This window comes from Nematostella vectensis, chromosome 8 (assembly GCF_932526225.1).
Source record: "Nematostella vectensis chromosome 8, jaNemVect1.1, whole genome shotgun sequence".
Classification (NCBI taxonomy): domain Eukaryota; kingdom Metazoa; phylum Cnidaria; class Anthozoa; order Actiniaria; family Edwardsiidae; genus Nematostella; species Nematostella vectensis.
In genome coordinates this window covers 5,028,170-5,054,542 of record NC_064041.1, presented here as the reverse complement: position 1 = coordinate 5,054,542, position 26,373 = coordinate 5,028,170, and the positions used below count along the sequence as shown (strand labels likewise).

Below are 26,373 nucleotides of genomic sequence, written 5' to 3'. Positions count from 1 at the left end.
CAGGGTGCATGGGGGAGAAGCGCACAATCCAAGCATGGAATCAGTAACACATAACCAAAACCCAAAAATATTCCCAAGAGATCTAGTAAGACAATTTGCCTACAAAATAAAAGTTTATGAGGCAAATATTTACCCAATGAGCCTTCACAAACAAAACCTGCTGTATTAATATGTATTTATAACACATTCTAATTATTGTTGTTGCTTTTGTTCAATCTTATCACTTTGATTTTATTCCACTTTTATTCTGCTCGTTTTTATTTCTTTTTATTCTTTTATTGGAGTTATGGTAAGGTATGGTATGGTAAGCATAATACGGCGAACATTTGCAGGCCAGGGATGCTTTGTTGGCAAAACAAATGCCTGTGAAATCGAGTTCTCTCTATAGATCCATTGCAAAAGGAAACCAGGCCTTGGACGAGAAAACAGAAGAGAAATGAGATTAAAGATAAACACTGCTTACATGATCGCTAAAGAAGAGCTGCTTTTTCAAAGTTTGGCCCTCTTTCACTGCAGAAAAAAAACGGGCTAGATGTTAATCTTACGTACGGAATCCGTTATCACCGTTATCCGAGAGGCTATGAAGGATGAGCGGGCGCATGAGATAGAGGACGCCAGATACCTCAGTTCAATGATCGATGGCCCTTTTTATTTATTATTTTTTGTTTATTTTTTCCTCTTGGTTAATCAAAGATTCTTAAGATTCACACACGGGTGAAAAAAATACGTTAGAAAACTGTTCTGGGCTGTTTCAGCCCAGAACCTCATCAAAAGCAATCTCCGGGTCTCCTTGGCATCATCCACCCTCGAGACCCGACAAGCCGGAGAAAGGAGCCGTCAACCAGTATTTCACTAGAAATAGCTGCCTTGAGCTGAACTTTTCTTATCATGTGCCCTGTATATGCTAGTACGAGTCGTTCAGGGCCATAGCTGATCATTGTACATCTTTTTAGTACAAGATAGACATTGTTATAAAACCGTTTTTCATCCTTTAATCATTTAAATCGTAGATATTAATCATTTAAATTGTAGATATTAACCATGTAAATCGCAGATAAGACGCTTGTTCTTGTTGGGTAAATGTTGAACAAAAATGGTTGCTTAGGAATAACTTAGCTTTCACCCAGATGAATTTAGTGAGTTAGGAGCCAATGGCACATTGCTAAAAAAGTTAATGTGGGGCCCTGAATGATCACACATAATTTGAGATAGGTAAAAGGGAGTTTGTGCCCTTAGTCATGAGCCTAAATTAGAAGAGTTTTGAGTAAATCGAGCGACGAGAATAAAGAGCGAGTGAGTTGGATGTCCGACTTCTCTGCCATCGCTCCAAGCATTTTCCTTTCTTAAAGATATTCCTAGTTTAACCCTTTGGTGCCAGCCTTTGCTGAAATCGTTCCATATGGACCGATGACGTATCTGTTGTCATAGCAATGTTTTTGGTATTATTTGAAAATAAAAGTCTTTACAATAAGCAATACCCAATCAGACAGCAGAGTTTTTTATGCAGGGATTTGATTGGCTAGCCATAGTTTTAATTATAATCCCGGCTTCATGCTTGCTCTGGTCAAAATCTAAAATGGTGTCTTCGAGTAAGCGACCAAATAGTGATCAACAGCGTAAGAAGTTGCAGAAATTCTTATGAATGAAGAGAGTGATGTAGAGAGTTATGTGGACAGTGAGGTAGGAGGGATTTCTAGTGGTGAAGAGTTCGAGTTGGACCAAGAAATGGAAGTAGAAAGTGAAGCTGAATCGAACACGAGGTAAGTTTATCGTAAACAAAAGAGACGCTTCGAAATACTTGCTCTTTACTTCGCTAAATTGATGTTATTCACCTCGTGTTTCTTTCAAAGTATTATTCCATTTTTCTAACTAATTGATATTGTATTCATTTGATTTGGATTTATTTTTTGCCATATTTTCACCTAGATGTGTGCCGAGTGATTTGCTTGGGAATCGCACTTCACACCTATCAAGATCATACAAAAACAAACATATTGCCAAAAAAAATTCTTGAATAAAAAAATGCCTGAAAAACATTTTTTCGCTACCCTAAGAACTAAAACGCTTCTCTTAATCCATATTTTATAGTGTTGAATGACTTAAGGGATTTCTATTCGCCTTTATATTTTTAGTTTGACATTTACAGTTTCGATGCTCTTTTGTTTTTATTTTGACGTGTAATTTCATAATTTCACAATAATTATTACAACACACCAATAAGATCATCACAAAAATAACTAATATTTTCTCTGCAAAGTATTTTAGTTTTGGTGACGAGGAGGCTGATCCTGAAGGACCTCGAGTAGTGATGAGAGTGTGGTAGAAGAAGCAACGTCTTCGGCGTCGAGACCTGTTCGAGCGAGAGGACGAGGCGGAGGACGAGGGAGAGGACGGGGAAGAGGCCAGCAGCGTAGGCAGTTGGCTACTGCCCAGCAACAGCAAGCAACCTCCTACAACAGCTATGGTGATGCTGACCAAGTGAACCAGCTCCCCGATTTTGCTCCGAGTAGAATTCCTGGGCTACATTTAGAAGTACCTCTACTGAGAGGAATTCTTTTACTGCCCACCTAGTTCAGCAAATCAGTGCAAACACCAATGCCTATGCCTATGCCAACATCAAGCAGAAGCACTCCTATACCAATGAAATAGGGGCATGGAACGATACAAACCCTGAGGAAATCAATCGACTGATTGCCCTGATTCTGTACTGTGGTCTTGTGAATGTAAGCTCATTCCACAGATACTGGAACACAAAAACATTTTATCATGGGCTATGGGCAAGGGCAATCATGGCACGTGACTGTTTCAAGGCCTTGATGGCCATGTTGCATGTTGTCAATCCAATTGAAGAGGATGATCAGGACAAGCTGAGAAAAATATGCAGTTTCCTTGACCATTTCAAGGAGAGATGCAAGGCATTATATCAGTCTTTCTAGAATGTTGCGATAGATGAAAGAATGGTAAAGAGTAAGCATCGGTCAGGGATGAGGCAGTATATAAAGAACAAACCAACGAAATGGGGACTGAAGTTGTGGGTTCTGGCAGACAGTGCAAACGGTTACACTTATGACTTTGATGTCTATGCCAGAAGACAGACAGCGAATGCCCCAAGTACTAATGGGCTTGCATATGATGTGGTCATGAAGTTATTATCACCCCTACTCAATCAAGGATACCATCTGTATTGTGATAACTTTTACACATCAGTGACACTTATAAATGATCTTTTCCTTGTGGAGACACCAGCTACTGGCACTGCAGCTGAAAATAGAAGGGGGTTTCCAGAGGAGTTGAAGAATGGCAGAAAGTGTGTGTGTGGGGGGGGGGGGGGGGGGGGAAGCAAGAGCGAGGAAGTATGAGATGGCACAGAGATGGTGTTTGCTTGGCACAGCAGTGGAAGGATAACAGACCAGTCATTATCCTATCCTCCATTGAATTTGCCAATGATTATGTAATTGTTTCAAGTGAGGCAGCTGATGGCCATCAACAACTACAACAGCTATATGAATGGTGTGGACAGATCTGACCAGCTGATGAACAACGCTCTCTCAAAGTGCAGAAGATGGTGGAAAGTCCTCTTCTTTCACATGATTGATATAGCTGTTGTAAATAGCCATATTCTTTTCCAGATTCACTGTGCCAAGAACCCTGACAACACAGCACTTCATCACCCGAAAAAGTACTCAGTTGCTGAGTTTAGAGAAGAACTAGTGAGACAGCTGGCAGGCTTAGAAGAGTTTGGTCCCCCACCTGCCCACAAGCCACCAACTAGCGCACCTAACCAGTTTGAGAGTGTCCACATGCCAATGATGTCGGATGTGAAGAGGAACTGTAAGGTTTGTGATGCAACCACAGGAAAAGAACTAAAGGTCAGGACCTACTGCGAAGCACCCCAATGCCAGGCATACCTGCACCTCACCAGCACCCAGGACTGTTTTAAAATAGGGCACAGCAAGGAGTTCCATGAGTAAGAGTGTTTAGTTATCTATAGTTTGCAAGGACAATGCTGTGTACAGTTAGTATTTCATTTTGTTCTTTTTGTTTTTCATGATTTATTTAGTGAATACTAGCAATTGTAAGCAAGAAATGCTAGGCAGAATAACACAAAGCTGATTATTAGTGTATACAAGACACTATATATACTACACCATGATATATTGTTCTTATTTTAAATATTGTTGCTAATTTCAGAAAAAATACATTTTTATCACCCGCCCCCCAAATAGCATAATTTACATATGGTAAGCTTTTCTGCTGTAACTTTCTCTTCTTTTTGTGTATTGGCCTAGAATTTACAACAAGTGTGTATTATATGATAGGAAACAATTTTATTTTCAAAATTTTTTGAATGACTTGATTTCAAGTGTATAATGTGACATTTTCTTGTAAATAGTATATTACGTAACACCCTAATTAGCATAAATTAATATAAAAATAATTAGTAAATGATAAAAAAAATAAAAATGAGGTAACCAATGTGTAGCCCATTTTGTAAGCTTTCCATAGACATATAGCACAAATCGGATAAAAGCAGAAGTGTCAGTATATGTTTCAATGAGACACACAAAAAATGGCCCATTTTAGGGCAGGCACCAAAGGGTTAAATATTCTTACTCACTTAGCTTTCAACAATTGCACTCGAATATTCTTTCCTTTAATTATTCTTTGTTTCCTAGAGCAATAAGAGCATGGAATTTACTTCCTGATAATACAGTAAACCTTAGTAATTTAAAACAGCAGCTTTGCCAGTCATCAGGCAACTAAAGGTGCCTCCGCATCTCCGCCGGCTGTAAACTGCCTGTGCCCTCCCCAGTATTAGCGTAAGCTACTTTATACTATTGTATAGGGGAGTAATCTATTAAAGTATTCTTTGTCGTTGCTATTCTAGTTTAGCTGTATCGGCCCATATGGCTCATACGGTTCACCGCTGCGTTATTGCGCCCTCGGTTATGCATGTGGTGACCATCGTTATGCGAAAGTCTCGAGTTTTTATGTGTTTGTAATGCATTGGATTGAATAAAATTAGTAAATTTCATAGAATGGATAGGCGATAAGCACTCAACTTTGCTCACCTGTAAGTAAATTTCAAGATAAGCCAAAGACATCGGAACCTCGCGCGGTGAAATAGATCATCGCACGTGTTCACAAAGTCGGAATATTCTACAAAAGTATCAGAAGGGCAACATATCAGATCATGAAAATAACATAGACTGAAAGGCTATAAGCAAAATGCTAGCTTACTTTCTTTAAAAAGTCGAAGAGGCTTCAAATATCGTTGAAAATTGAGGAGAAATCAGGGATGTCACATCTCGTCAAACGCCGCCTTGGAGCCTCACACCTTTAAAAAGGCGAAGCGCATGCGCTCCCGTATTGCAGGCTCAATGCCGCCCGCAAAACTCGTCCCAGAGCCCACGGGCTCTAGGAGTGAGATAGCGGCAAAAGCTGCTAGAGCCTAGCCTGAGTAGCAAGCGTTTCTGTAGAGTTTTCGCGCAGTCACATTCCTCGCTCGCTCTCTATTCCAGCTAAAACTCCACAGAAACGCTTGCTACGCAGGCTATAAAAACCCCAACATGATCTCAGAACCTAAAATATCCCCAAAAGTCCTCCAACCGGTCCCGGGACCCGAAACGATCTGTGAGACACTGACTGATACAATAGCACGGATCGATCCTGGACACCAATTGATCCCAGGGATCCAAACGATCCCAAAGAGTACCCGAAATGAACGGGTCAGTACGCGGTTCTTACAAGCTGCAATTTGATTGGGCAAATGAACAATATCCGCACCTCGACACAAAGAACGAGAAGAATAGAGACAAAAGAACTTCTTTGTAGAACAAAGATAATAGGAGACAAAGCAGCTGCGTACTTACTCAAATAAACCCCAAGGAATTGCATGCAGTTCAATACAAAGGGGTACTGTTGGGGAAGTGTAAGATCAAGAAGCGTTCATGAAACTGTTGTCAATTTAATTACTAAATGATGATCAGTTGACATAAAAAAAGGAACAATCAACAATCAGAATTCGTGTTCAGAATTGATAACAATTGATAGAAATTGAATTAACAACTCATTATCAAAATAATCCAATTGATATAAATTAGTAAATAATCTAATTGATAAAATCGAGAATCACGTTTATTTAATTTATATAAATCAATTTGTTGTGGATCCTGAACTTGTCAACAGAGAAATGTGCCGAATCAATTGATAAATACAAAAAGCCCTGCCCTGAAGAAGTCTTATTGTGCACCCCCCTTGACACAAACACGACATCTGCCAAGTTTGGTTGTGAGTTTTTTTTCAAGAGATATAAATGTTTTTGCTTTTAATCACGTTTTTTGCTTTAATTGAGGTCATCGATGTTACGCCACACCTGACCATATTGTTGCATCCCCCTTGACACCTTCATGACACCTACCGAGTTTGGTTGCCATACGATGTTTCCTTCGTAAAATATAGTTTTTTTTATTTTAATGACGACAGCATATTTTTGCTTCTAGTGACGTCGATGACGTCACAAATCACGTGACCACATTTTTGCAACTCCCTTGACACATACATGACACCTGCCAAGTTTGGTTGTCATACGATGCTTTTAAGCAAGTATGACCTCTGAAACTGCCAGAAGAAAACAAAGCAAAAAGTATAGCCGTACGACAAACTATGACAATTGTAAAGTACAAGAGATTATTCAAGAACTATCAGGCATATTCGGGAAAGTGTTTGGAGTCAATTCTCTACAAAAACAAGTGCAAAAATTGTCATTGAGAAGTTATACACACAACAAACAACAAATTTTCAAAATTAATCGCTTCAAAACATATCAATTCCCCCCTTGTTTTTCGTTTTGGTATAACAAAAATAAATAGCTACTATAGCTTCTTGCCTCTTTCTACAGAGCTAGTCAAATGACGATAGGCAAGTCCCTATAGTGTGTGGTTTGTGTTTAGTATGCAAGAGAATTTGTATAGTGGTGAAAATAGGGATAATTGGAGGGAATAGACCTCATAGTGGACTCAATTTATTATTGTCTGTTTTGGGGATCTCTCCTGAATATTTGGGGCCCATTTTACTTACTCGTTTCCTTTTCAGCACCCATACATGTATCTTGTCTTTGTCTAGTTGGGATTAAGTATGTGACCAAATGTGAGGCTTGGTTTTCATTGTACCTTATATTGACATCATATACAGTATACAGATATACTGTACTATGTACACCTGCAAGGTGTCCTAGTTTGTGGTGCCCTTTTATCACATGGAAAAGATGGAAGCCAGAAGAAAAGATAAAATAGACAAGTTTTCACTTGTTTACACTTAACACTTAAGTTGCAATGTTAAAATAGAGCAATAAACTAGAAAACCATTACTCTTTTGTGTGTTGCTGATGAAAAATGAATTTCTGCCCACCTATTCTGTATGTTTTTTAACCCATTATAGAAATATTCCAATCAATAAATGGTCATTGCTCCATGTCAATCCATCACTCCTTTATCTCCTTTCTGTTAGCATATATATGGACCTAAAAAAACTACAGAAATTTTCTCACCAGAACTCAACAGAAGGAGTTTTGATTTGACCAGTCTATATTGCTAAGGAATGATTTAAAAATGTTTATTTCTATAATCAGAGTGGTGGTAAATTGCACAGTAATAACCACAGTCATTTGAGCAACAGTCAGAGCTGCTTTATTTTCCATCTAATATTAACACTCGGCACTCCCACTCTATGTCCTTCTCATACAGTACATTAGTTCACTGCTGTTGTTTTGTTTTTGTTTTTTTCAGATTTTTATTTAGGACAAATAGAGAGAATACCTAATACTGTGAATATTGTCATAATTTATTAGATGGGATTGAAGGTCTACTTGCACTATCTATACCTGGATTTGGAATAATATATAAGTGCAAGAACAATGGTTTTGAGGGCAGCTTTCCTTCTACAAATTTAGAATGGAGGTTTTGGCAGCAGTTGTGGCTACAAAACAAGCACACAGCATTTTCCATACTTCTACAGACAAAAATTACATATTTTTTAATTTGCCACATTAAAAATGAGATGAAAATGAGAGATGAAAATGGTTTTAACCTTTGTAGGCAGAGAAAAGTTTTAAGTAAAGCATTTTTTGTGCTTTCTAAACTGCATTAGTCACCGGTCAGCCCCTTGCAGGGTTTTCACATGGTGACCTGGGCATCTATCCAGTCCTGAGGATCAAATGTATGCCAGAATCTGTGAAGACTGGCTCACTCATCTCACCAACTCTAAGACTGAACCTGAAATATTAATGTGTCAAAATATGGTAAATATGCAGTTGCAATGCAGCAAGCCATACAGAAATATTTGAAAAAGAAATGAATACTTACGTTGCTGTTTCAAATGGCTCTGAAAAAAAAAAACATGGAAGAAATCAGAGTCATACTGTATGTATAAATTTTCTTTCTCTTTCCCTTTCCTAAAACTTACTACATTCCATGCTCTTTGTTTACAAATATGACTGTGTCTAAGAAAATGAGCAATAGGGGTGTTGCCTTGCCCTCCCCTTCCCCCCAGTTTTCTTAATGTCCCTGTATAGTGCCCCCTTAGTACCTTATTTTTTGAAGGCACGTTATATAGCATTTTGAGATCTTATTTTTTATTATGAAGTGTTGTGTGTGTGTGTGTTTTTTTTTTCTGAGCAGGGTGTACCGGGATGTCATGCAGCACAAGAAACAACCAAGGGGAGTGCCTGTAGCGTAAATCAATCAATAAAATCTTTAATCAGCACAGTACTTTCTGGTTAAATTTTGACAACTCCATCCATCTTTGTAGCACCCAGTTGTGATTGTGAGTCAGTATGTGACCCTGTTCAATTTTTTCGCCCATAGGAGAGGTTGCAATCCCAACAATCACTCCCATAGATCAGCCCCTAAACTTTAAGCTCTATAAACTTACTTTGCATTTGTCCTCTGCCAAAAAAACCCAAGTCCCCACCATTTTTGGCACTGCTGCAGTCACTCTCAGTCTTGGCAAGGTCCTCGAGTGTTGCCTCTCCTGATTTGATCTGTTCCTGATAGCCTATTGCATATAAAATACCATCAAACATGAAGAAGTATTTGACTATGTACATACAAGAATGTACTAGTGTACAGTATACTTAAGATAAATTGAAAATAAAATAAAATTGTCTTTCCACGATTCGATATTTTTTTTGTAGTAGGATAGAACGGGGGAATATAACAGTAAGCTTAATTTGTACGGGTTTACCTATGAAATCATAGACCGTCTATGCTTGAATGAAGCCTAAAAATAACCAAGGTCTGTTCCTAAGTAGATTTTCTATCGCACCGCTTGCAGTTTTGAGCCGAAAGTTCGCCGAAATGAGACCCATACACAATGCCACCAAGTCTTGTTCTCCCCAAGTCATTTTATCGACGCTTTTTATTACCTTTAAGGATGGCAAGCGCCTCGTCTTTGCTTCTAGTGATCTTGTCGGTTTTCCACGAAGAAGGGCGCCTCGATTCACTGTGCTTCACTAATAAATGAGAGGCGCGAACTTGATCGCCAGCAGGCTCTGTCGGCCTCTCCCACTGGCTAGCTTTCGTGTGTTGATTTAAGTAATATGTCTTTCCTGTTGAGTTGGAGACCTTTTCTACCCATCCAGGCGGTAAAGAGCTCATTTTGTATCAAAATTATCAACCGAACCTTTGGTCGCCTCCACTTCTATTCCTAGATGGAAAACATCAGTTAGGCGTTCTGTCCGTACCACAGGTAACCCAAAGCTTTACACCCTTATAACAAATTTGTTGTATAATAAATTTGTTATATTAAAAAGGGATGAATGTGAAGACATATCCCAAAAATGAATTTCCTAAGATTTTAGATGATGTAAGATAGTTAATATACCTTTTTCATATTTTAAAATTGTTATTTGTCTCTTCTTTTTGCAGGGCATTGTGGGTTGTCAATCCGCTGACCGCACGTTGCGTTCACGTCAAAAAGTTGTAAACTGAAGAAAACTATAGATTTTTATAGTAAAGTTTTCTTCTGTTTTGAGGCGTGAATTCGCCCTAGTGACCCGAAAGCATAATGCCGGAGTTAGCAAGACCTAAGAAGAACCAAAACTTAATAATCGTGAGTTACAAAAATGTTAACCGTAAAATCATAGAGATCGAAGCGTGCATTATTCAGAAGTATTCTCGTCCATCTTGTCGTTAATGCTAATGTCAACATGCAATTCTTATCTATTAGGAGGAAGAAGATCTACCGTACGAGGAGGAAATCCTGCGAAATCCTTTTTCTGTGAAGTGTTGGCAGAGATATGTCGAGCACAAGACTAAGACAGGATCCCGCTCTGCGGTCAACATGATCTATGAGCGTGCACTAAAAGAACTTCCAGGAAGGTAGGATGAATATAAGAACCAGTGATGAAAATAGATTGATGCTTATCACGATGTACTGTAAAATACATATGTAAAATGATATAAAACAACCTAGATATTTCTTGTTGGACAACATTTTTGCAATCATTTTTGCAACTTGTCACTTTTGTCTCCCCAAAGTATTTAACTTGCATTTGAAATTAGACACATAGCTGTCAACCTAACTTAGATAGAAACTTTGTGAAATCCCATGAAATGAAATATGTGGGGGAAAAAAACAAAAGAGCCAATGCAGGTGAATACATAGAATATGGAATAGAATGTAATAAAATAATGTAATAAAAAAACACATGGTTGAAAATATGTTAAATACCTGTGCGAAACAAAGTGAAACAGAGCAAAAAGGGCTAACGCTTGAAATATCAGTGCAACTTCTCTGTTTCACCGAGGTGCTAAACACATTATTTCAACCTTGAGTTGTTTTATTGTTTGTCTTCACCACTAATAAACAGACCATCTAGTTTTTCTACAGCTTGTCTGTAGTCTTTCTAGTTATACCATATGATAATTTGATAATTGTGATTGTATTCAGTTATAAGTTGTGGTATAACTACCTCAAGATCCGCCGGAAGCAAGTAAAGGGGAGACCAGTGAAGGATCCTTTGTACGAAGAAGTGAATAATGCATTTGAGAGATCACTAGTCTTCATGCATAAGGTACGAAAAATATTGATAATTTGTACTGCTTTTATAGTGCTTACAGTATATAGTACACTAAGTGCTCTACAAACAATCATATTGACATCTAACATCTCATCTAACCACAAATCTTACTAATTTATAACAGCACTAATATATAATTTTAAAAACATTCTGACCAGAAGGATTTTAGGAAGAAATATCAAGCAATAACATAAAAAAATACTTGAGTGTTGTTGGCTGCAGTAACAATATTCTTGTTTTGAATCCCACAGTTTCACTGGGCATTCCAACTTAGGGTATATTGGGGGTCACACATTTTCACTGGGCATTCCAACTAAGGGTATATTGGGGGTCGCACATTTTCACTGGGCATTCCAACTAAGGGTATATTGGGGGTCGCACATTTTCACTGGGCATTCCAACTAAGGGTATATTGGGGGTCGCAAATTTTCACTGGGCATTCCAACTAAGGGTATATTGGGGGTCACACATTTTCACTGGGCATTCCAACTAAGGGTATATTGGGGGTCGCACATTTTCACTGGGCATTCCAACTAAGGGTATATTGGGGGTCGCACATTTTCACTGGGCGTTCCAACTAGAAGGGTATATTGGGGGCCGCACATTTTCACTGGGCATTCCAACTAAGGGTATATTGGGAGTCGCACATTTTCACTGGGCATTCCAACTAAGGGTATATTGGGGGTCGCACATTTTCACTGGGCATTCCAACTAAGGGTATATTGGGGGTCGCACATTTTCACACATATCTGCACAAATCCTCTTGAGCATAAAAAATACAAAAACTTTTGAATTCTAATGGTCTTGCTGGTATAATTACCATCCATTTTCTTGAAACCAAGATTCCTACTGTATTTTCTGTATGCATTCTTGGTATCTGCCAGTGGGAGGGACATGCGGGAAAATTGGCATTAATAATTATATTACACATTATATAATGTATGTAAATTAACTGTTAAAGTTCAAATTACATTTGTATAATGTACTGTATGCTGAAATATGTGTTAGAGATACATAATTTTTGTTGGGAAGGTTAATGCCTTAAAGAGCTACATTTAGTTTTTTTCACATTTCCAGATGTTGATAAGATCTGATGTGGCTTATGCCTGTGGCTTGCCAACTAGTACTTTTATTGTATCTCATTTTTCATTTCCCACATTTTCAGATGCCGAGGATTTGGCTTGACTACTGTCAATTCCTTGTCGATCAATGCAAGATAACAAAGACACGCAGGACGTTTGACCGTGCCCTGCGTGCCCTACCAATCACACAGCACTACAGGATATGGCCCTTGTATCTGAAGTTTGTACGCATGTACCCAGTGTATGAGACTGCAGTTAGAGTGTACCGACGATACTTGAAGGTAGAGAGTCAAATAAGAGTCATTATTTTGATTAAGAGTGTTAGGACTTGTTACGGAAACCTTGAATCTTTCATCCTCAAAGATATTTGCCACTAGAAAACCATAGATTATTTAAGAACTTGAAATATTCATAAATGATTGAGTCTTCATGCAGTGATATCATTGCATGATGTTACGTTATTTTATATATATAGTTAGTTGAAGCCTGCTTTGATCACTTCAGCATCAATTGCTTTAAAACATTAATTTTTCTACTACTTTATTTTTTGTTGCTCACACCTTTATGAACCATTTGTGGTACAGAATTTGATGTACAGTTTTGGAAATGTTATCATGATTTGCTAGCGTTTCATTACCTACAGTATGTAGCTTTCTCTTAGAAGCAAAAAAATGATATTTCTAAAAGGTCAAATAGGTTGAAGTCGATTGATGATTGCTTCCTACTATGTCTAGCAATAATTTCAATAGAATGTTTTACGACTAATATAAAGAGATAGATATGACATCATCGAATAAAATGAAGATGTTTCAACCATGAGATGTGGATATTTCTGTTTTTGATGATGTAAACGGTTCCACAGATCAGATGACCAACTTGTTAAACCCTCTTCCCACACCCTTGAATCTACATGACACATAAAAAGTTTAGTTGTCATACAATATTTCTTTCTATTTATTTCATGAAAACTCGAGTCAATGGGTTACCAATATTTGCTATTATATTATGGGGCTCTGCTCACACGACAAACTGTGGTGGTAATAATTGCTAATTGTGGAAATTTTTAACTGAAGATGTCATCTTTGCCTGCAGCTCGAACCGGAAAACACTGAAGGATACATAAACTACCTTTTGTCTATTGGGTGGATGGATGAGGCTGCGAGGAGGCTTGCAAACATTGTCAACAAGGTATTGGGTCATTGTTGTTCATTTGTGAAAATTTATCATTTTTCAAAATTGCTGTCATTTGTGAAAATAGACCAACAAGGTTCGTTGAAAATCTAATTTTGGGCTGAATGTCCTCAGAAAGTAGGTGGTAGACATGTCTTTCACAGCCCCTTCCCAGGTAGGGCCATAAGATTCATGTTATTACTTTTGTGGGTAACTTGTTATTACATTTGTGGGTTTATTACATTTGTGGGTAACTTGTTATTACATTTGTAGGTTTATTACATTTGTGGGTAGTTATTTCATTTGTGGGCTCTACAACAAATTTTGTAGAGTGCAACACAAACTTCAACGTCTCTCTGTGTGTTGCTACACTAAGAGACATGCAGGCGACATGTATCGCGCGACATTAAGATAATGTTGAATATCAGAATTTAATCCACAGTCAAGTTTGATTTTACACATTTCAAACAGGTGTATACTGCCTGCTTATTTGCTTATTTGTTTGATACCCGCAACACTGTACAGGCTATGATTTGAGTAGGTGTTATCAGTTATATTGTTAAAGTATATTTTTAATTTTTGTTTAAAAACAGGTGGAAATAGAACAGTGGTTTTATTCCTGCAATCCCATCTATTAGCCTATTTAGTTGCTAGTGCTGATGCTAATGCTAGTTGCTAGTGCTAATTCTAGATTGATAACAGAAAACAATCATAGAGAGTTTTCTATCCTCCATCCATTAATCATAGAAAAAGATTTTTCTTTATTGTTTTAAGATAATTACAGTAACTGTTTAGCATTTTGTACAGTACAGTTGCTATGCACCCTCTAAAAAATTCAGTAAATTGTTAAATTTTTATTTTAGGAGGACTTTGTTTCAAAGGAAGGGAAATCCAGTCACCAGGTTAGACATTTTGAATTTGCCAACTTTTGCACAGAAATGTCAAATTTTTGTTTAAGACATCTGACAAATTGTAAATAACGAATCTTATTGTATCATACACATTGTATTAAAGTTTGTTATGAATCCAAACCATTCTCACAAGCACATTTTTGGCTCCCAGCTGTGGCATGAGTTGTGTGAAATTATTTCCAAGAACCCAGATAAGGTAAGTGCTATGCTTAAAGCTCCAGTATTAAACAGGAATATTTAGATATTGTCTACTGTATTAACACACATGACTACAAACTCTACTTTATACAAACACATGTGTGTTATGGAAATACACTGTATGGTGTCTTCAGTTGAACACTAACTCTAATTATCACGTCATCAAGTGTTATTATGTGACGATCATAGGAGAATAAAACATGTCGAAGCCAGGGTAGGTGTGCCTCAGTTTAAAGCCGCATTGTCACAAGTTTACTTCCGGTCGATTACATAACAATCTCCGATGATTTTTAATGGAAAACGCGAAAAATATTTCAAAATATTGAAAGAAGTGTGTTTATTGGAAGTTTCTTTGAGGATTTGATTGATAATTTACAGCGGATGGCCTGTTTAATATCTCGGATTTTAATAGATTCTTTTGTCTTTTAATGGTTGAGGTTTCCGTTGGACCTCCAAGAGTAAACTGGTGACAATGCGACTTTAATCTCACAAAGTGTGCATTTCTAAAGCAAAATGATATTGGTATTTTTTTTTCAGGTAAAAAGTCTGAAAGTGGCAGACATCATCCGAGGAGGGCTGAGAAGATTCACCGACAGCTTGGGCCAACTCTGGTGCTCCCTTGCTGATTATTACATCAGAAGTGGCCACTTTGAAAAGGTAATAATTCTTACATGTTGACACATGCTTATTGAAAATGGATATTATATATCACAATTTATTCATATACCACCCCATCTCAAAATTGGGCCCCTATCCTGGGTATGTGTTATGAGCAGCTCCCTAGACCCATTAGACTCTTTTGCCATAAATTGCCAAACATCCCATTGCAGGCCCGTACCCAGGGGGGGTATGAACGCACCCCCCACACACATAATGGCCGAAAGTCCACTTTTGGTCCTCAATAGACGTGCTATTTGTAGACAAAACTCAAAATCATAAGCTAGATCACTCTGGTATGTAGCCAAATCCGACAATAAACGTCCTGTGGAGATACTGCAAAAGCATAAAAAATCCCTTTTTGTTCTTTCAAAGGTGGTTAGATTTTTATCAGAGGACTCCCTCCCTCTCCCTCCCTCCCTCCCTCAATTATCTGTCATACATGGCCCTCATAAATTAAAAAAAAAAACATTGAATTGCATTTACTTGATTTGACATTACTGTACTTGGGGTACAGAATATGAAAATACAGAAAAAAGGACACCCAAGGTTTTGGGAATTACAGTTAAAAGAACAAGATTGTTAATTGTATTTGAATTATACAGTACTGTAAGTTGTATGTAAGTAAAAGAGACATAGATGGCATCCTGACAAATGTTAATATACTGAGAACAACATTGCTCTCATTTGCTCTGTTAATCTCAGGCAAGAGATGTATACGAGGAAGCAATACAGACCGTTATGACTGTCCGCGATTTTGGCCAGGTACAGTGGTGTTTGGTGTATCTTACTGTAGTTGTTTGATTATGCAGTATATCAATGTGACTTTTTGTGTGTGTGCCTACACTCAAAAACAGTCACTGTAGTTGATGTTATATTTAGGGTTATATCTGATGGTATATATCTAGGCATTTGATCATATCTGTTTGTCTGTTTTTGTGTATGATGTTTTGTATATCTAGGTATTGATCATATATCAATATGATAATTTTTGTGAGTGACTGAGTTATGTTTGGTATATCCAGGTGTTTGATGCATATGCCCAGTTTGAGGAGAGCATGATCAGTGCGAAGATGGAGACCACAGCAGAGATGGGAGCCACTGAGGAAGGTTTGTAAAAACACGTGTTCATAACCTGCCTTACTCTTCTTTACAGTATGTCGACTAAAATAAACTTTGTGAACAGTTTACAGTTTCATATAAGGGAGTATTTCCTGGTCGAGTTTTTCATAAAAAGCACCAAAAATATGTTCCTTATCTTTCTCGTTACCTGCATTTTCTTCCCATTTGCTAGACCTTAAATGAAATAAATAAATCAAAACGTAAGTTGTACGTTTAAAACGTAAGTTGTACGTTTTACGCCTCGGTGGAAACAGGGTTGTCTTGGGGATGTTTCAAGCATTAGACCCCTTGCTGTAGAGCTCCAACGACGCCTTCCAAGAAGGTACCGAGGTACTGCTCAAAACGTCAGCAAAACCACTCTGTCTTCACCGAGGCTTAAAGCCGCATTGTCACCAGATTACTTCCGGTCGATTACGTAACAATCTCCGATGATTTTTAACGGAAAACGCAAAAAATATTTCAAAATATTGAAAGCAGTGTGTCTTTTGAAAGTTTCTTTGAGGATGTGACAGATAATTTAGAGCGGATGGCCTGTTTAGTATCTCGGATTCTAATAGATTCTTTTGTCTTTTGACGGTTGAGGTTTCCGTCGGACCTCCGGAAGTAAACTGGTGACAATGCGGCTTTAAAACATACCATTTCAACTTTGTATTGATTTATTTCCCTGTTTCCATCACAACACAGACTCTACATTGTTTACCTGTAGCCCTTTTAGTTATACCATTAATAAGCAAGGAGCTTGAACGGACATTTATGTGGCAGCACTTCAAATTTGCTTTTGTCTTTGTTCAGAGGACATAGACCTAGAGCTGAGATTGGCTCGATTTGAACACCTAATGGACAGACGGCCTCTACTTCTTAGCAGGTATATGTCCGATACTAATATCGCTGTTATTCTTTATCCAAGATTGTGAGATAGACTGTCCCTAACGAACTGTAAGTTTCGGGTGGTGGTGATGGGGACTTTCAGTGCTAATCTCAAGGGATAAAAATCCCATGTAAACACTGTATTTTGGCCAATTTCAAGAAGGCCAATCACGCCGCCATTTCATGCTCCCGCTCAATGCCGAGTCACACAAAGCATCCATTTCCATCGGCTTATTCAAGAGAGTCATTGAGAAATTTTCCATCAAATATTGTCAATAACATATCAGACTTAAATAGTGGATTGTTACTTTGAAGATTCCTTGCCAATAAACCATTGTATTTTCAATATTAAACAAGAACAAAGGAGAAATTGATCAACATTGTTTAAGAGGGGAGGAGGGCTTAGCACTGAGTAAGTAAATTTACGATCATTTAGAATCAGTTACCAATCACCGATCAATTGTTAAAAGCACCTGTGTGTGTAAGTCAGTCGATTTCTAAGCAATGGGTCAATTGCTAAAAGCAGGAGCTGATAATTATCTCTGTCTCTCTTTGTATCCCAGCGTGCTCCTCAGACAGAATCCCCACAACGTCCACGAATGGCACAAGCGCGTCAAGCTGTACGACGGCAAACCCAAAGAAATCATCAACACATTCACAGAAGCCGTGCAAACGGTCGACCCCAAACTCGCCACAGGGAAACCCCACACGCTGTGGGTAGAATTCGCGCGCTTTTACGAGAAGCACAACCAGTTGGCAGAGGCGCGAGTCATCTTCGACAAAGCGACTAAAGTGAACTATCGTCACGTGGACGACCTGGCGAGTGTGTGGTGTGAGGTAGCGGAGATGGAGATACGTCACGAGTGAGTAGCAGCTTTTTCTTTTTAAAGCATGCGCTGTTCTTCGAGAAATACCCCTGAAAAAAAACATAAAACCCGCCACGACTTGTAGCTTGGGGTGGACGTGGGAACCCCTCCCTACGCCAGTATCTTTGCCTACCCCCCCCCCCCCAAACCCACACACACACCCACACCCCTGCTTAACTCTCCTCTCCCCCTCAGGAATTTTTGCTAATTCGTTAAGTGTGGCACCTGATATTTTTGCTTGTTCGTATAGATCCATCTCGTTATATCAAAAAGTTCCGATGACATAGAACAACCCTCAATTATGATTGCTTTATCATTTCTTTAGAAATTACTCGAAGGCTCTCGAGCTGATACGAAAAGCAACAGCAGTACCATCAACGAAGACAAACTACTATGACGAGGTATCTAAAGCCAGCCATCCTTTTCATGTGGGAATTTTAGCATACACCATTGACTTGCTGTGTTGCATGATGAGTGTTGTACTTTTCACACTGCACACAGTACAGTGGCGAAGAGTATATAGGATCAGTGAGTATGCATATTTTGTCATATTGTTCAACTGCAGTGAGAAAATAGGTTTAATGATGGTGGATACTGGACCCGCTTGACAAGGCACGAATAGAGCCAGCGTGTCGCTTGCACTGCGTCCAGTGTCGAATCGCCAAATTTATCGTCAATCTTAATACGATAAGACAAAGATGCAGTGTAAAAACGATGACCGCTCTTGCTTTTAGCTTTATTATTTACCGCAGGCTTAGGGCTTTAATTCTAACCCCAGGCTTACCGCACTGTGTTTGTTTTTGCGCTATTTTCCCACAGGCTGTGTTGTGCATGCTTTATGGCGTTCATATTTTACTATAGGCTAACCGCAATTGGCATGTTTTCGCGCGCAAATCCCACCACAGGCTGAACGCTCGTGTTGTTTTAGTCCGAGACTGTGCAGAAACGTGTCCACAAGTCGCTAAAGCTGTGGTCAATGTACGCGGATCTGGAAGAGAGCCTGGGCACGTTCCAGTCCACCAAAGCCGTGTACGGTCGCATCCTCGACTTGCGGATTGCCAACCCTCAGATAATCATCAACTACGCCATGTTCCTTGAGGAGCATAGGTATTTTGAGGAGAGCTTCAAGGTAATATATAACCAAGAGAAACAAAGTCTATATTTTTTCAGTTTTCTTGTACTATTCAACGCGTTTACGTTCCAGAAAGAATTTGGGAGCAAATAATTTAAGTATTTCTAAAGTCAAAGTTTTTTTTCCTCCAGGTTTATGAGCGTGGTGTCGCCATGTTCAAGTGGCCAAATGTGTTTGACATTTGGAACACATACCTCAGCAAATTTATCAAGAGATATGTGAGTACTTTGTTGGTATTTTGAAGAGCGTAAAATGGCACGTAAGTCGTGCCCGTAGCAATAATTATGATATCCTTATGAAATAAACAGCAACAATGATGATGGTTATGATGATGATGGTTATGATGATGATGGTTATAATGATGATGGTTATGATGGTGGTGATTATGATGATGGTGGTTATGATGGTGGTGGTTATGATGATGATGGTTATGATGACGATGGTTATGATGGTGGTGGTTATTATGGTATTGGTTATGATGATGATGTTACATTTCGTTTGTGATACCTTTGTTCTAGGGAGGGACGAAACTAGAAAGATCACGAGATCTTTTCGAACAAGTCCTTGATGGATGCCCGGCAAAGTTTGCCAAAGGTAAACCAAGCTACTGTAACTGATCATTATTACTTTTTTACCTGGTTGGCTATCCCTTACGCCACCCATGGCCGTCATTCTAACATCTGATTGTTCGATCACTTATTCCAGTCTTCTTAATGATGTACCACTATCATTGAATTTGATTGGTTGTTAGTATCTTCTGGCTGTTACTCTTACATTGTTCGATCTCTTATTCTAGCCTTCTTATTAATGTACCACTATCATTGAATTTGATTGGTTGTTAGTATCTTCTGGCTGTTACTCTTACATTGTTCGATCTCTTATTCTAGCCTTCTTATTGATGTACCACTATCATTGAATTTGATTGGTTGTTAGTATCTTCTGGCTGTTACTCTTACATGTAATTGTTCGATCTCTTATTCTAGCCTTCTTATTAATGTACCACTATCATTGAATTTGATTGGTTGTTAGTATCTTCTGGCTGTTACTCTTACATTGTTCGATCTCTTATTCTAGCCTTCTTATTGATGTACCACTATCATTGAATTTGATTGGTTGCTAGTATCTTCTGGCTGTTACTCTTACATTGTTCGATCTCTTATTCTAGCCTTCTTATTGATGTACCACTATCATGGAATTTGATTGGTTGTTAGTATCTTCTGGCTGTTACTCTTACATTGTTCGATCTCTTATTCCAGCCTTCTTAATGATGTACCACTATCATTGAATTTGATTGGTTGTTAGTATCTTCTGGCTGTTACTCTTACATTGTTCGATCTCTTATTCCAGCCTTCTTAATGATGTACCACTATCATTGAATTTGATTGGTTGTTAGTATCTTCTGGCTGTTACTCTTACATGTAATTGTTCGATCTCTTATTCCAGCCTTCTTAATGATGTACCACTATCATTGAATTTGATTGGTTGTTAGTATCTTCTGGCTGTTACTCTTACATTGTTCGATCTCTTATTCTAGCCTTCTTATTAATGTACGCTAAGATGGAGGAGGAGCACGGTCTAGCTCGTCATGCGATGGCGATCTACGATAGAGCTACGAAAGCCGTGCTTCCGGAAGAGAAGTTCGAGGTGAGTTGTCTCCCAAATCTGCTGATTCGAGTTCAAGAAGGCGCCCCATTTACGTGCGTCTCATGCCCAAAAGCTATGCTTGCTGTGTCTCTGAAGATATAAACTTTATGTCTTCAAAACTCTGAAAAGTCCCTGACTGATTTGAATTTTACCTTTTTCACTTGCACTAAGACATTACGTGATTTTTGTGTGGCTGACACCAAAATAAACACATAGTGGATGCGGCAGTAAAAAAAGGACCCTCTCTGATAGAAACTGGATTCATAAGCGCTGAATAAGCTGCCCTTTTCCTTACTTCACAACCAAAACGTCACGTGATTTTTTTGCGCAAGTCGCCTTTTCAATTTGTTTCGAAATTAAAATGTAGATTTCTAATATTTTTGTATTTTTCCTTTGTGAATGTCTTTATGATATAATTCTTGCATGGTATTTGTCTTTTGCAAAGGGGATTATGTTCTATACTGTTCTTTTTAACTTCTGAAGCATCGTCAATGTTTTTGATAGTCGTATTGTTTTTTTTTTCCTAATCCAGATGTTCAACCTATACATCAAGCGAGCCGCGGAAATATTCGGCGTCACTCACACCAGAGAAATCTACGAAAAGGCCATTGAAGTGCTTCCAGACGATGACGCAAGGTAAATCTAATACGACGTCAGTTCAGTTTATAAGGGTCTGTGTCGTGTCGCCATTACCCTCTGTGGGTGACCGACTGCCTCTGCCGCCAGGGGGAGGGGGAGGGCGCGAATATTAGCATGACAGGGGTGACGTATTTTGGATTTTATTAGATAAGGCCTTTTTAGCTGGAGACGCCGTATTTGTTACCTTGTATTAGTGTGTGGTTAGAAATACAATACTTGGGAGGCCTGTGGTTTTACACCAAATAAAGGCTCAAACGGGCATGTTTTGGCGGGAAAGCGATTTTAAGGAATGCTGCTCTCGTGTATTCTGTTGTTTACTCGCTTTTGGCGGGAAGAAGAAACACGCACGCCCGTTTGAGCCTCTTTTTGATGTAAAACCACAGGTGTCCCAAGTATTGTAATTTTAACCACGAAAAGGTGTATTAATGAAAGACTATACGGATGCTAGTACGCGTAAACTAACATTCTGTCACTTCATGATTCAGGGAGATGTGCATCCGCTTTGCCGAGCTTGAGCGTAAACTTGGGGAAATCGACCGCGCACGGGCTGTTTACATGCATGCCTCACAGATATCTGACCCACGGGTAAGAAAGAAGATTAGTTTTTATACAAGGGACTATATTATCTAGCTGGCTCTAGTTTGTCCCGAGTTTTCCATGACTGACCGACGCTACGGGTTCAAACTCGAACAGGCGAATTGCCAAAAAAATCGCAAAGGCTCTAATAGGCGGATTTCCGGGTAATCCATTACCCACGGGAAACCTATGACCCCTTCAATTTATTGTTTTTTATCTTTATTGCTCCATGTTAATTTACCTTGTTTATTTAAAGAGCAAATGGTAGTTCTGCATACGAACCTATTAATAATCGTTAGGACTTTTAACAAAAATAATATAAACTATCGATAACATTTTATTTTATTTTAATAGCTTCGCAGGTTACGCACAAATACATCAATAGAGATAAGATAAAGACAAAAATGGGACAAGACAACGACAGGCACACCACAACAGCCTTTAAATAGTCAATTACTTAAAATAGCCCTTTACTGCATGCCTGCATTGCGTAAAACGTTGCTCCGCATATTTTGTTTGGTCTGACTAATGGTCTAACAAGCGAGCTGGCCAGCACTTTAGAATGCTAATAACATACTTCATTCTGGAAACCGCACTTTATTCTGGGAATGTCGAATAACCCACTTTATGTTATTCTCTTTCCAACAGCGCACGCCGTCGTTCTGGAAGACGTGGCACGAGTTTGAAGTGCATCATGGGAACGAGGACACGTTCCGAGAAATGCTTCGAATTAAACGCAGTGTGCAAGCCCAATTCAACACCCAGGTAACAACACCCACGCTGCGTATGGTGTCATCTGTCACGCTACACATGGCGGCATGTCACGCTATGTATGGCATCCATCCATCACGCTGCGCATTGCCTGACCTGTTTGAACGGCTACGAAGGAGTTGGAGAGCGAAAGCGGAAACATGGCTATTATATGGCTTGTTGGTTGGGAATGATAAAGTAGCGAATTCGAAGTAAAATAAAAAATGTTTTTCTGCTTTAGGTTAACTTCATGTCGGCGCAAATGCTAGCTGCGGCAACTGGCAAGCCAGTAGGTGAGTGAAAGCATAGTTTTTACTGGGGAATCTTTTGAATAGTTTGAATTGCGGAGTGGTACCCTCTCACCTTGATTGTCCATCACATTTCACTTTCTCGTTTATCGGTCAAAAGTGTGTGTTAAGCTTTTTTTGGGAGGTGGGGGTGAGCGGTACCTTTTTGGAGCGGAGTTGGTTTTTTGGGGGGTTGGGTGGGTACCTTTTCGGAGCGGAGAGCTACCTTATCGGTGCACATTTTCATCATTCAAGATCGGCAAAGACATTTTGCTTTTATCAAAATTGGGTAAGCCTACGATTTTCCGGGATATTTTGGATTGAGGATTGGCAGCTCTTCACAGTTTACCACACGTTCACACTCGCTCCTTTGTCAAAACTACGGCCTAGTTTTCTCGACATTGAGTAACCCCTTACGTGACTACCGGCGATCTTTTGGGTTGCGTAGTGGCACCTTCACACATTGACTGTTCATCATCTATTTACCTTGTCGCTCACCAGGTGAGGTGGACGAATTGGCTCAATCTGATGAGATGCAAAAGCTGGAGCAGATGCAAGCGGCCAAGGAGCCCGTGCAGCCCAAGGAGAAAGTGCTCTTTGTCAGGTATTCCCACACTCGTGTGTACAACATGTTTTGTTCTCTTTGTCGGGTATCCCCACACTCGTGTGTACAGCATGTTTTGTTCTCTTTGTCAGGTATCCCCACACTTGTGTGTACAGCATGTTTTATTCTCCTTGTCGGGTATCCCCACACTCGTGTGTACAGCATGTTTTGTACTCTTTGTCAGGCATCCCCACACTCGTGTGTACAGCATGTTTTGTTCTCTTTGTCAGGTATCCCCACACTCGTGTGTACAGCATGTTTTGTTCTCTTTGTCAGGTATCCCCACACTCGTGTGTACAGCATGTTTTGTTCTCTTTGTCAGGTATCCCCACACTCGTGTGTACAACATGTTTTGTTCTCTTTGTCAGGTATCCCCACACTCGTGTGTACAGCATGTTTTTTACTCTTTGTCAGGTATCCCCACACTCGTGTGTACATCATGTTTTGTTCTTTTTGTCAGGTATCCCCACACTCGTGTGTACAGCATGTTTTGTACTCTTTGTCAGGTATCCCCACACTCATGTGTACAGCATTTTTTGTTCTTTTTGTCGGGTATCCCCACACTCGTGTGTACAACATGTATAGTTCTCTTTGTAAGATATTCCTTAAACTCATGTGTATAGTTATGTGCTCCTTGTAAGGTATCCCCAACACTCTTGTTTACATGTTTTGTACTCAATGTAAGATATCTCCAACATGTACTTTTTGTAAGTTATCCCCAACATGTTTTGTACTCAATGTAAGATATCCCCAACATGTTTTGTACTTTTTGTAAGGTATCCCCAACACTCATGTTTACATGTTTTGTACTTTATGTAAGGTTACCCCAGGACTCATGTATACAATTATGTGCGTTCGCTTGGATCACACTAAAACTTAACCGATCTTTTGCTTTGGCTTCATTCTGTGGCTGGGATACCTTTTAGTGTACGATTAATTAAATTTTACAGAATTTAAAGCGTTTCTAATAGTTAGACCAAACAGTGATCATTTGGGTGACCGCTAACTCCTTTGCGCGAGTGTGTGAATATATTGTTCGCGCGAGTGTGTGGACATATTGTTCGCACGAGTGTGTGGACATATTGTTCGCGCGAGTGTTTGGACATATTGTTCGCGCGAGTGTTTGGACATATTGTTCGCGCGAGTGTGTGGACATATTGTTCGCGCGAGTGTGTGGACATATTGTTCGCGCGAGTGTTTGGCCACATTGTTACAAGAACTAGAGCATGTTTGATCATTCGAATCACCGGCGTGACCGTAATTGCTCGATGCACGACTGTGATTTTACAGGTCCTGACATCATGTGTAACTCCCTATAATTAAGGGTTGTACAATTTAATGGGAGTCAACGAATTGTTACTTATTTGGTCGTGCCATTTCGAAGGGGATACAACAGAACAAAATATACTCGTTATGAGACATTCGAAATCGACATCGAGCGCAACTTCCTTATTTGGTCGCGTATTCAGGGGGGAGGCAAAAGGAATATACTTGTTATGAGATACGACATCAAGTGCAACTTCCTTATTTGGTCGTGTATTTCAGGGGGGGCAACAGAGAAAAAGTATACTTGATATGAGATACGACATCAAGTACAACTTCCTTATTTGGTCGTGTATTTCAGGGGGGGCAACAGAGAAAAAGTATACTTGATATGAGATACGACATCAAGTACAACTTCCTTATTTGGTCGTGTATTTCAGGGGGGGCAACAGAGAAAAAGTATACTTGATATGAGATACGACATCAAGTACAACTTCCTTATTTGGTCGTGTATTTCAGGGGGGGTACAACAGAGGAAGAATCAGACGAAGCGACGCAAGCAACAAATCCCGAGGAGATTGACATCGATGATGACGACGACGACGATGAAGAAAACGAGGAAACCGCTACGAAAAGTGGTATGGAGCTTTGTGTATTGTTGAACACATAATAGATTAGTTTTTCGCTTTTAACAACGTTGAATGTGGCATCAGTATTACAGCGCAACAACGTTAAAACCGAAGCATTTGATCATAATAATGAACTCCGCACACTCATGATGAAGTTGATTATTTGTATTGGTTATTCACGATTAAAATGATTACACTGTAAATAAGTGTGTAAAAAGTAATACATCTTTGGCTTGGTCAAGACCATCTCGTTATAACACTCGTGTATGTATGTACTTATAAAACTATGTATCTTCTTTAAAGATGAAACTGTGTTTCCTTACGCTGCTGATATTTTCTGTGTCATTCCAGAAGTTCGTTTGGAGCAACGTGCGATACCAAGCGAGGTAAGATCTGTGTGCGGTTAATCAGTCCGTCAGACCGACCGTTTGTCTTTTTGCGTCTGTCGGCCGTCGCTCACTTATCAGTAGGTCATTTATCGTACCACAGAATAAATACAAGAACAGAAAGAAGTATTGCAGTAGGCAAAGACAAACAATGAGCATAGACTAGCTCACAGTTCAACAGTTCATTACACTTTTTCTCCAGTGCCACAATTGAAAACCCGCTGAAATGTTAATCTCAACTTGTCTCCGTGTATTTGCAGGTATTCGGAGGTCTGGCCAAGGAGGATGACTAACAGGACTCAGTTCTTTCTCCAGATTGAGTCTCGAGTTGTTATAAGCTACAAAAAATTTCATTAATAAACTATATCAACGAAGTGGCCCTTGTTTGAACTAGGGTTTCCTTAGAATGTTTTAAAGGATCGCGGTTCTCACGCCATTTTGTTTTGGGCAACACAAGGACCTCAGACCTTTGTCTTGGGAAGAAAGCTAGTTGACTAACGATAAATATCG

At 39.2% G+C, this 26,373-nt stretch overlaps 3 protein-coding genes across 3 annotated transcripts; 2 read left to right on the top strand and 1 right to left on the bottom strand.

Annotated features, from left to right (window-relative positions):
- The first annotated feature begins 2,957 nt into the window (after positions 1-2,957).
- LOC116608119 (piggyBac transposable element-derived protein 4) lies at positions 2,958-3,971 on the top strand. Its single transcript, XM_048731552.1, has 2 exons — positions 2,958-3,309; positions 3,466-3,971. The coding sequence occupies exons 1-2, from the start codon at positions 2,958-2,960 to the stop codon at positions 3,969-3,971; spliced, it is 858 nt and encodes a 285-aa protein (XP_048587509.1).
- Positions 3,972-7,665: 3,694 nt separating this feature from the next.
- LOC5508815 (peptidyl-prolyl cis-trans isomerase NIMA-interacting 1) lies at positions 7,666-9,728 on the bottom strand. The gene is made up of 4 exons (XM_001629339.3): positions 9,425-9,728; positions 8,932-9,054; positions 8,364-8,382; positions 7,666-8,273 (listed from the first exon to the last, which is right to left on the bottom strand). Exons 1-4 carry the CDS (start codon positions 9,654-9,656, stop codon positions 8,195-8,197), a joined length of 453 nt encoding a protein of 150 aa, XP_001629389.1. The 5' UTR covers positions 9,657-9,728; the 3' UTR covers positions 7,666-8,194.
- Positions 9,729-9,953: 225 nt separating this feature from the next.
- LOC5508827 (pre-mRNA-splicing factor SYF1-like) lies at positions 9,954-26,237 on the top strand. The gene is made up of 25 exons (XM_048731575.1): positions 9,954-10,110; positions 10,228-10,379; positions 10,951-11,074; positions 12,246-12,443; positions 13,255-13,350; positions 14,196-14,234; positions 14,395-14,439; positions 14,979-15,098; positions 15,804-15,863; positions 16,124-16,208; positions 17,013-17,085; positions 17,651-17,950; positions 18,279-18,354; positions 18,882-19,082; positions 19,217-19,303; positions 19,604-19,679; positions 20,620-20,729; positions 21,262-21,365; positions 21,854-21,953; positions 22,593-22,709; positions 22,936-22,987; positions 23,483-23,585; positions 25,368-25,486; positions 25,829-25,863; positions 26,124-26,237. Exons 1-25 carry the CDS (start codon positions 10,066-10,068, stop codon positions 26,154-26,156), a joined length of 2,550 nt encoding a protein of 849 aa, XP_048587532.1. The 5' UTR covers positions 9,954-10,065; the 3' UTR covers positions 26,157-26,237.
- Positions 26,238-26,373: the final 136 nt, after the last annotated feature.